Raw genomic sequence first — 11,667 nt, 5'->3', positions numbered from 1 at the left:
GTATATTTCAAAACAAAATTACTGTAAAAACTATGGAGGTGTCCTATTACATCAATGAAAAAATCAAATTGCAAGCTAATATAAATTTAAATGAACAACTGCTTACTCCAATTTTCAGTGCATCAAGTTGTTTAAATTATAACAAAAAATAAATAAAATCAACCATACAATAAGGCCTATTAATATGTGGCCTTTTCAACATCACGTGCAAGTTTAAATAATGTCCATATCTAAGTAGTTGCTGGACAGGATATTGTCAAATTCTGTGCGGAATTCTGGGTAAGAACTGTATGTACATGGTACATCAAGTGTAGCTCCACAGGTGTGAGCAACAGGCCTTCTGTTGAGGCCAGTTTCTGCATTAAAGCTAACCATAATTTTCTCAACACAAATAACTGAGGAACCTGTGCAGAAACACAGGATTTTCTCAGCTTTGGCTTGATCAGCATTTTTCACATAACGCTGGAGATGGTAAAAGGTTGCTTGTTCTCTCTGAGACAGCACCACCTTTGTTGTTTCAAACAGTTGCATCACTCTTTTGCCTGTGGGCTTCTTTAACTCATACAGATTTAACACACTGTCCTTATCTGGTAGTTTCAGCTTTACATGTGACGTGGGAGTGGAGAAGGAATCAACTATATACTTCGGCTCTTGGAGAATGGCTTTGTGGGCCATCATTTCTATGGCAGACTTCATGCCATTCTGTGGAGGTAAGGAATGAGAACCCATCCGTGTGAAAAGGTCCATCAAGTCCTCTTGATCACTTTCTTCCATTGTGCCCTGGAGAGCCTTCTCAACAGCTGATCTTTCGATAGGAGGCAGGTAGTTGAGAAACGATGACATCAAGGTCTCTGTATCAACGTAGTCAATTCCGTTGATGCATGCTAAAATGAAAGCCAGGGAAAGCTTCACTGGCATTACACCATGATCGAGAAATCCTTTTACCCAAATGCATCCAACCGCTTGCCATTCAGCCTCAGAGAAATCTGGCCTCAGCCTTGGAACTCGCTCCATTTCCCCCTCACACTGTTCAAGAACTTGCTCCCAGAAGGCTGTGTACACCTCCCTAGACACACCAGCATCATCAACGGCTTTTTCGTTTACAAAATCCATCTTTAAAGTCACATTCATGATGCTGCTGTCGGTAAATACAGCCAAAAGATCATCGACAACCTTTATCCTGCAAATTGAAGCACGCCGCATGGTCTGTGGATTTCCTGCGATGCTGGACGATGTTGTTGAGGAAATCTGGCTGCTTGAATCCGATGGCAAATTCAGCTCACTGTCCAGCTGGAAGAACAAAATACATAAAAAACAGAGCGAGTGACTAATGAGTAAAGCAGAAGCCAAAGTAGCCCTTACCATGTTTGTGCCAAGGTTGAAGTAGCTTTGGGTCCTATGTTTCACATAAAAAGAAAACCCAAGCATATTTTATATGATGTCACAAACCCCCTCGTCAAACTGCTTTCTATTCAAAATGTGTGATCTCTTACCCCAGTACAAGATAACCTTGAGAACATCAAAGTTAAAATGGTGTGTCTTACCTGAGCAGTTTGCGCTGCCTCCTCACGTATGAATAGCTGCTCATCCAGTCCAGTTAGGCCATCGCCTGAAGGTGCTAGAAGCTGTATAACCTGTGTAGGGGCTCCACTCACCTCAGCAATCTGAAAGATATAATACATCCCAGAAGAAACATTAAAGCATAAATATATGATGTCATTGCTGACCTTTTTTATAGGTCTTTCTAAATTACTCTTCTTCAGTGTAACTTCTAGAAAAAAAAATCAGAAATTCTCCACATACCATGTAAAAACTCACTTAGGTTTTGAGAAATGAAAACACTCTTACATTTTAGAGACATAACATTATAATAAATTCATAAGTCAGAGTTACAATTTCTGCATAATCCCAGGAATAAGATCAAAAGGCCCTAACTGAATTCCACTTTCACTAAAGATAATTATTTGTTTTCAGTACAAGTTGATCATGACACACCAGTAAATATTTGAAATGAAAGTTCATGAAAAATATTTTCAAACAGAAAATCTTTCATACCTGTATGACATCATCTCCCTCAAAATGGTTAAAATTTACAACCACCACACCATCGTCATCGGAATCCCACACAAGTGTATCGGCCTCTTCAAACGGGGGCTTCGGTAAACTAAGCTCACTTCTGTTTTGTCTTTGTCCAATGTTACTACTTGTAATGTCTGTTGGGGTTGACTGAAAGGGATGTGGTGGACCTGGGCTTTGTGCTGTCTCCGTCTCAAGTATTTCCCTTCTCTTTTTTGATCTTGTTTGCATCTGAAAACACAGCAAAGACAGTAGGCTTTAATGTAGTATCCAGTAATATTAGAACATATTCCACATTTATTATAACATGCTGTGTAAGATTACACATTAAAACACAGTATATTAAACGTTATAATCCCTACTGACATATGAGTTTGACTTTTCTCTTTATTTTATCAGTGCCTGGTGCTTTAAGACCCATGACAAAAAGACATGCTGCACAGAGAAAACAATGAAGGTAAATTAATGTGCTGTTCCTCAAAACTTTAAATGTTTACAATATATCATCCAACAACTCCAAAAGACTGAATAGAGAAGTTGTGACCTGTGCATTCACCACAGAATGAAATAATGAACATTACCCGAGTGTTTTTCGTGCCAAAAATAAAGCTGGAACATCATTTCAGACATCGCGCTGTAATGAGTGATTTCAAACAGCGCATGTTTAGTTCACCTCCATTGTGTTCACTGTGCAACACACACATCACCTCGAGAAATTAACAGGCACTGATAATTAAATGGAATTTACCTACGGTGCTCATATGACTATGGGGATTACAGAAATAGGCTAATTTAACAAATGCTGAACTATCGCTTAAGAATAACGCACATCTCGGCAATCGTTTTTAGATTGTCCTGCATCTTGTCTCAGTCTCTATAATGCAATGGCAGAAAAACGTATATTAATGATATAATTGTGAGAAAGGTGTGTACCACAGACAGTCATACAACAATAATGCAAAACATAAAGCCTTGTTAGTACACATGTAATCCCAAATAAACATGTTTAGAGATGCAACATAAACAAACAGACACATCACAGGTTTGCAGGTATATGTAGAAAGACAGTCATAATAAAGTTATTGACTGAAGAGAGTAATCTTTTTAGCAAATAATTTACATCAATCCTTGTTAGTATCATTATTCAACTTGTCAAAAATATATTTCAATATACCTGGGTGCCTCCATCACTATCAGATGAATTTGAAAGATCCTGCAGATCTGTGATGGAATCGCCTGAGTGACATCCATCTTCTTCATCTTCAAGAAGCCCCTTTTCCTTAGATGAGTGATCTGTTGAAGCTCCCTCTTTTGTACAAATGTAAAATCTGAGCAGCTTCAGTTTAGTTTGTTCATACATTTGGCCAATAGTGCTATCCAAGGGAATCTTGTTCTTTTTAAAATCACAGATGCCAAATGTGAAGTCTTCAGCTGGTCCTTTTGTTGAGCGCCCATCAGGGAAAAACAGCTCCTTTCCTAATTCCATGATCTGAGCAACAGTTGTTGTTTTTGCCAGTGTTGCATGTCTTGTGCCTCCACCACTGTTGGTCCGTACTTGACTGTATCCATTACTGCCAAAATGAAGCCATCCAATTTCAACCTTCCTTGAAGTCTTCTCTGCTGCCATATTTTTTTGTCTGGCCATGGTACTTTGGGGTTCATCTGGTGTACCACTCACTGATCCTCTTGTCTTGGACTTCATCTTGCGTGCCCCTATTTTACATTTTAATCTCTGTAATAGAGTCTCTTTATTGGTGCTATGACACTGCGTTTGTTCACAGAAAGATAGGACAGCTACTCGGTCACCATATGACGTGATGTATTTTGACATTTGCTCATCAGTCATGATGCGCAATACTGCCTTGTCAACCTGCAGAGAGACAGAGAGAGAGAGAGAGAGAGAGAGAGAGAGAAATAATAGTTTCAATGCAGTGTTTCAGTGGTAACCTGCATCTGTAAACAGATGGGATCTTAGAGTACAGTACAAGTTTCCACATATTACCAGACAGAATGCTAGCTTTCTGCACACAAATCCCATTTTGTCTATTTCTAGGAATAAGAGCTGGTTTAGCCCTGCAAGGGACACATTTATTTATTCAAATGCATTAACTTACCGGTACTGACTATAGTGACAGATTCCCTTTTAACAGTTTTAAAAGCCCCTTCCATGAAACAATTTTGACTGGCAACCTGACACGTGCACTTTTATTCATTAAATAATTCCAATTCTCGCTAATCAATTTCCCTCTGGGATTAATAAAGTATTTTTGAATTTTGAATTGAATTTGAATCTGCAGTTAATGTACAAATTATTTTGGCAGATGAGAATTCCAAGATTCAGCATCATTAAAAAAATAAAAATACATACAAACATACAAAAACGCATCCAGGTAATCTCAACCTGAACAAAGCCAAAGGCTTACCTCACCATAGCACCTTAAGCCACCTGTACGTGTAGGCGTTATTAATTTCTCTATTGTTATACTATAAACATGCACTGGCTAATCTGATAATGTGATACTCTGTCGTTAATTTGGTAACGACGATACAGTTCTTATCAGTTTGCTGAGAATAGTCCGTGTGCGCATTACTTTTGTTCGTTGTTCAAATTTAATCGTATCATTGCCATCACTGGTATTAGGTACAGTAATTAGGCTATCAAGTGTGCCGTTCATAAACAAAAACGAAACGATTAAGATTTCAGCTAACCATACTAGTATTAGCTTATGATAGCATAGCATTACTGCTAACTTTGTTACCCACGAGTGTTCTTACATTTACACTGAATGAACGGCATGCTTACTCACCTTGTCTCTCTTCATCCGTGTAATATCATCCTTTGGGACCTCTCTACAAATTAAGAACTGCTCCAAATCATCCTCCATGCTTGCAACTGAGCGGCCCCACAGTAGATGGTGCTGCGTGACTGAGATGTTGCTGCGTGACTGACTTTCAGGTTCACGGTCACGAGAAACCTTTGAGAGATCTCGCAAAAAAGTATTGCGAGATCTCGCAAAAGGTTTTGCGAGATCTCGCAATAGTTTTTTTTCCCCTCCCATGTCCCTTTAGGGGCTCCGTAGGAGGACAAATATACGATTCAAGTGTGGGGTCTTCAGCTGTACAAAAGGCAAATTACAAGTTTGCATGGTAAGCTTCACTTTTATGTTTCTTTTTAGACCTAACAGTGCTGTGAGCACATGTTTTAAGCTAGTAACAGGTTAAGCTAGTCACGTTTTTTAACACCTGTAAGTCATTGTGTGAAAACTTAGTTCGGCTGAAAATCACACGTGCTTGGTGTTCTAAAAATGATTACCTGTGTCTTTTGTAAAAAGAAACTTGAGACATTAAGAGGCTATGTTCTACATTGCAGAGTACGAGCCTCGTGGTCTTTTCAAGTGTATTGGCGCCAACTGTAATCAAACGTTTACCACTTACTCAGCTTTCAGGGGTCATTTTTATCGTGTGCACAATGAACCCACACTGCATGCTACTTCCATTGTTGGAGATTTAAAATGCGCACTTGCATTATGCAACTGTAATTTCCACACTGTGAAAGAGCTAGTGTCTCACTTAAATGATCATATTGGAGAGGGTAGACCTGTGTCATGCCCAGTTCGTGGTTGTAAGCATATCTTTACAAAGAAGTCATCATTTACTTCTCACATGTGCAGGAAGCACAAAGCCAGCTCCCCTGATAGTATTGATGACATGTACAGAGAAACTTGTTCTCGGTCACAAAGTGTGATTGCCAATACAGATGACCAAACCATGGCAACATCAAGTGCAACAAGTGAGATTCTTGAAAATATGATTACCAGTACAGCTGATTTAGAAAACACACACAAAGCCATGGGAACACCAACTTCAACAAGTGAGATGTTAGAAAATGATAGTGAGTCTTATCTCCGAAACCTGTGTCTATTTTACCTTAAACTGCAAGGACAGCTGCTTATTCCTGCCTCTACCATACAAACTATTGTTGAGGAAATGCTGAATATTCACGAATTAGGTCAAACCTACACAATAACTAAGCTAAGTTCTTTGTTAAAAAAAGATATGAGCCTATCAGATGAAATGATCAATCAAATCTGTGAATGTGTTAAAGACTCAGATTTATTCTCTGCCTTTCACCAGGGACAGTTAAGAACAACATACAGCAGAAACCAGACCTTTACAAAAATGTTTAAATACATAGAACCACGAAAGGTTCCATTAGGAATGGATGAAAACATGACACAAAAATATGCTTACTATATACCAGTATCAAAAACTCTGGAAAGCTTTTTACAGTCATGTTTATGGAGAAATACAGTCACAAGAGTTTAGAGATGCTGATGCAGACGTTTTTACTGATTTATATGATGGCAAAACATTCAAATGTCACCCGTTTTTTAATGAAAACCCTGAAAGCCTCAAGTTGATTTTGTACCAGGACTCATTTGAAATTGTGAACCCCCTGGGTTCTGCAAAGAAGAAGCACAAAGTTCTTGCTGTCTATCTTTCAGTGGCAAATTTACCCATACATATGCGTTCAAATACTGATAATATGTTTTTAGTATTGTTGTGCGTTGAAAAAGACCTTAAACTTTTTGGAATGGGCAAAGTATTCTCAGAGTTGCTGGCAGATCTGAAATCCTTGGAGACAGATGGAGTAAGTGTAGATGGTGAAAAAGTAAAAGGGGGTCTGTACTGCATTGCAGGGGATAACTTGGGTTCTCATTGGATTGGTGGGTTTACAGAGAACTTCAGCCGCTCTCAATATTTTTGCAGGTACTGCGAAATCACAAGACGGGAGTTTGAGACTGATCCAAATGCCTGTGGTCCTCCACGCACCCCAGAGACATATGACGCTGCTGTTGCTGAACTTCAGGTTGAAAACATCCAAGAGGTTCGAGGTATAAAGGTAAACTCTGTCTTTAATACCCTTCAGTCTTTTCACGTATGTGAGCCTGGTCTGCCACCTTGTCTAGGTCATGACCTCTTTGAGGGAGTTGTGTCACAGGATCTAGCACTGTACCTGAAGAACATTGTGAAAAAGAAAAAATGGTTCACATACACACTCTTAAACAGGCGCATCAAACGGTTCAAATATAAAGGATCTGAAGCACTCACAAAGCCATGTGCTGTCAGCACTGATGGAGCCCGGTTGTCAGGGCAGGCCATTCAGAACTGGAATCTTTTGAGATTGTTACCAGTTTTGATTGGTGACAAAATTCAAAATCCCGAGGATGAAGTATGGCAGTTAGCTCTTCAGTTAAAAGACATTGTGGATCTTATTTGTGCTCAGAACATTTCTGTGTCCCAGATAGCATACCTTGACATTTTGATCCAAGAATATTTAGAGTCGAGGAAGATGTTGTTTCCTGAAACTCTACTTAAACCTAAGCACCATTTTTTGCGCCATTATCCAGCACTGTTATTAAAATTTGGTCCATTGATAAGGTTGTGGACGCTTAGATTCGAAAGTAAACACAGTTATTTTAAAAGGTGTGCCAGACACTTGAAAAACTTCAAAAACATTTGTCAGACATTGTCAGAGTGTCATCAGATGTATCATGCGTATCTTTTAGCTGGGCAAGAATACAGTCACCTGCAAGTGAAGGACAGCTGTGAGTTTTATCCCAACCTCTACAGTGATGCTATTAAACATGCAGTCAGGGAGTTTGCATTTTCAGAAAGCAATACCACAGTGGCCACACACATTCAGTACAAGGGCACAGCATATAAAAAAGGCCAGTTTCTTGTGTGCAGAAATGATGAGTACTTGGAGTTTGGTGAACTTCTACTCATCTTGATTCAACATGGTACAGCTGTGCATGTTATAATGGATATCCACAAAAGCACCTTCCTCTCAGAATATCATCTATATTCTGTGACAAAACACAGTCTTGGGTTAAAGTGTGTTAACATTAACAATCTGCCAGATTTTTATCCTTTGGTGTCATACATTCTTGATGGATACCAGGTCATTCCACTGAAACACAGTATTGGGGCAAAATAAAGTCAACTAGAAGTAGTAAACTGTAACTGTCTTAAAACTGTAAATAGTCTTAACATTAACTATTCAAGCTCTACTTGATGCATGCCCCTCCTATACTGTACTGTATATATTTTTTTCTGTTTTGTTCAAAGAAGACATTTATTTTTCAGTGCAAGTATGAGTGACTCGGAGCCCACCTTCCTACATGATGCCATTGTGGAAGTCCTCCCAGAACTTCCTGCTGTAACAAAGAACATCCTGGAAGAGCATTTACAGTGCATTGGGGTTGAGACATATGATGATCTATGCTTCATAGAGGAGGCTGATTTGATGACAACATTGAGACCTGTTCAAGCCAGAAAACTTCTTTCTGCTTGGAAAAGAAAATGTAAGTAAAAATGCCAAACAAGCTTTTTCTACATGCTTAAATAATCAGTTCAAAAGCACAACAGACCATTAAATTGTGTGTGTGTGTGTGTGTGTGTGTGTGTGTGTGTGTGTGTTCTAGAATAAAATGTTTTATTTTATTTTAATTACCTTAAAAGACTCAAAGTCTCTTTTTACACTTTATATTTATTTAATCAGGATCGTTGTCAAGTCGACGCCAGAAACAATGAAACACAACTTGAATATCAGATGAACAACAAGGCTTTATTCAACCGGCATTTATACAAGTTATCAATCATGAACAAAACATTTCTCTTACCGTTGCTTATGGGTGGAGAGCTGAACACCCCAGTTAGAAAACGTAATCCATGATAGGTGAAGAACTGAACACATGTAATCCATGAACCTCGTCAGGTAGAATCCTTCAAGCAGCTCTAACAACCTGAGCTCTGCTCTGCGCTCTATAATCCACAGTCATTCTCCATGAACCATCTGATTTCTTCACTGGCCATAAGGGATTATTCCACCGTGTGGTGCATGTTTTCAAAACTCCTGCCTCCAGATATTCTTTAATAGTGTCCGTAATTTCTTTCTGACCCCCAGGCAACCGGTATTGTTTTTGTGATACCACCTGTGTTGCTTCAGGAATGGGAAAAGGTGTCATTTTGACCTTGCCTACCAAAATGGTGTGGATTCTGTTTATACCAAAACAAAATCGACCATGTTTCAGATGAAGAGTCATTCCGGCCAATATATCCATTCCAATAATCCATTCCTTTGCAGGAGCCACTACTACACTGTAATTTCTAATAGGTTGATTTCCTATTTTTAAAGGCAAAGTTACTCCCTTTCCTACTAACATCTGCCCCCCAAGTCCAGTCAAAGGTACAATGTTTCCCTTTATTTTATCAGGATTGCCATGAATTACCGAGGCCTCCGCCCCAGTGTCAACCAATGCCATTACTGTCTGTACTGATTTTTTCCAATAAATCTGTAATTCCACATGTGGTCTGATATCATTTATTGACCATCCTGAGGCACTGGCAACAACCCGAGCTTGACCTTCATCCTATTCATCATCATGTTCCCTTCGGTGCTGTTTTTCCTTTCTACGCTTCACTGCCGCCACCTGATAACACTCATCTGAACTCTCCTCCTCTGAAGATTCCTTGGGAGGGGCGGAAGGTTCAGCAGGCTTCGACGCCACCTCCTTGATCACATTCTGCAACATTCCAGCCAATTCTGACACAGACATCCTGTCGTCCTTTTCAGGACAATGTCTGAACTGACAATGGACCTTCAGTCCCATTTGTCTGCATTTCTCCATCAATACATTAGTGGGCAATCCATCAATCTCCTCAAACGGCACTCCCGCTTGTCGCAGTGCCCTCCACAGATCTGTTCTAGAGGGGCCCATTGCCCCCCCTTTACGACCCCTTGAATGTGGATCAATCCTGGGTTTATTTTCAGTTCTAGCTCCCTCTCTCCTCGTCTCAGACCAATCACCCAGCGTGGTGAGTTCGCCAAGACGATCTTTTATCGCGGCAAAAGTCTGGTCTGCCGCGCCAAACAACAAGCTGGTCACCATGGGTTTATAATGTGGTGGGGCATGTCTGATGAGGTGATCTCTAGTTGCCTTAGAGATGTTACAGTCCACCACTCCAGCTCCCCCGTTTCGAGCCACTTGCTCTCTAATAGTGAGTCTGGTGAGCCGCTGAATGGCATCTCTCACTGTCTGCCATTGCCCTTTAATCTCAGACCAGTCCGCCGTGGTAGGATAGATTACATGACATGCCAGAGCATATGCATCCCCCACATTGAAATCTTCATCAGCTGGCAATGCCCGGACTGTAGCCCGGTATTCAGCATTTATCTGTGCATCAGTACTTAATCCTGAAAATCTCATGGCATCACCGGCATCTATGGTCGGCTCTACCATGATTACCCTTGATTACATCCTCATGATAAGTGTGATTGACAAACAGTAGTGATCAATAACTTATATAAAGCAATTATACAACAGATGACAAGTTCATTTTTATTACAGTGTGTGTGTGTGTGTGTGTGTGTGTGTGTGTGTGTGTGTGTGTGTGTGTGTGTGTGTGTGTGTGTGTGTGTGTGTGTGTGTGTGTGTGTGTGTGTGTGTGTAGACAAGACTCCTGAGAGCAGCTCACCATCTGTGGAAGCCTGACCTGGCCGATCTCCGTCAATACTCTCTGTTTCACCCCGAAGTTCAACATCCTCAGGCAGCCAGGGATTTGGCACACAGTGGGAGGACAGTTTTGAAATTCCATGGAGTAAATTTCCAGAGGAAGTAATGGATTCTTTGGAAAGGGGAAAAAGGCCATCCCCAAAACTGAGGAGGCAGATGATTCGGATTGTAGCGACTGAAATGATGGGAAAATGCCCTCATGCAGGTAAAAAGAATTCAACCGAGGTTGCTAAAAAAATGGTGGCAAAATACCCCAAATCTTTGCAGGATGTAAGAGGGAGATATTGTAGGCAAAGGCTACTACTCCCTTGTCAAACAGTTACAATACAGAATTGAAAACGCAAAGCGTACTTCAACACCTAAAATCAGAAAAAGGAAACATCAAACTGAGTCAGACGACACAGACGAGATCCCATTAGAAGAAAGAGCAGCAATGCAGGACACATATGGATGCATTAAATGGAATCCAAAATTTCTTCCCCGTGGAGAAACTCAACAGAGCCAGCAGCAAAAGTTGGAAAAACTCAAGGTGATGTTTCTACAAACTAATGTCAGTCCGGAGGAGATAAAATGTCTCATGAAGTCTACCTTTTACACGCAACGCCAACATGTCAACCAGGGTAAAAGTATTCAATACCTCAGAGAGGAGTGGCCATTTTGGTTTGATGAACTTGGCATGTCAGTGCACTTCAAGGAGCTTATTGGGAATAATCTCAAAGAAATGTTCACATGTAATTTGGATTTAAAGGGACAAAGGCTTCTCAACTACATGACTACTGTTTGTGCCAGGAAGAGTAAGAAGTTTCTTCAGACGTATGCAAGGCTGCAGAGGATGCGGGGACAGCAGAGTGGCTGCTCAGATGATGTTAAAGAGCTGGTCCTGCTTCTGCTCAGCTACTTTGATGAGAAGGAGGAGTCCTTGTTCTTCTATGTAGATAATACAAGTCTGCCAGAAGAGGTCCAACTAGAGCAAATGCCTTTGACACCAACCATCGTTGTCTGTGGTAAGTCT

General features: G+C 40.4%; 2 protein-coding genes across 4 annotated transcripts in view; one reads left to right on the top strand and one right to left on the bottom strand.

The window, feature by feature from the left end:
- The window catches only part of LOC139072237 (uncharacterized), a 45,033-nt gene that overhangs the window by 31,615 nt on the left and 1,751 nt on the right, over positions 1-11,667 (top strand). Inside the window, exons 3-5 of one of the 3 annotated variants that reach the window (XR_011521819.1) lie at positions 6,847-6,979; positions 8,227-8,444; positions 10,594-11,093. Coding sequence is in view for 2 of the 3 variants with exons in the window: in XM_070555773.1 (XP_070411874.1) it covers positions 11,089-11,659 (571 nt within the window). In the remaining variant the exon portion in view is untranslated. Of the gene's footprint in view, positions 1-6,846; positions 8,199-8,226; positions 8,445-10,593; positions 11,660-11,667 lie in introns of those variants that run through there. The other 2 variants (XM_070555773.1, XM_070555774.1) reach the window with 2 other exon arrangements.
- Positions 214-6,850, bottom strand: LOC129160064 (uncharacterized). Its single transcript, XM_054737201.2, has 5 exons — positions 4,884-6,850; positions 3,251-3,946; positions 2,056-2,307; positions 1,545-1,664; positions 214-1,290 (listed from the first exon to the last, which is right to left on the bottom strand). The coding sequence occupies exons 1-5, from the start codon at positions 5,133-5,135 to the stop codon at positions 214-216; spliced, it is 2,397 nt and encodes a 798-aa protein (XP_054593176.2). The 5' UTR covers positions 5,136-6,850.

The sequence above is a fragment of the Nothobranchius furzeri genome, chromosome 10 (assembly GCF_043380555.1).
Source record: "Nothobranchius furzeri strain GRZ-AD chromosome 10, NfurGRZ-RIMD1, whole genome shotgun sequence".
Classification (NCBI taxonomy): Eukaryota; Metazoa; Chordata; class Actinopteri; order Cyprinodontiformes; family Nothobranchiidae; genus Nothobranchius; species Nothobranchius furzeri.
The sequence above is the reverse complement of the archived record's forward strand: the minus strand, read 5'-3'. Positions and strand labels throughout refer to the sequence as shown.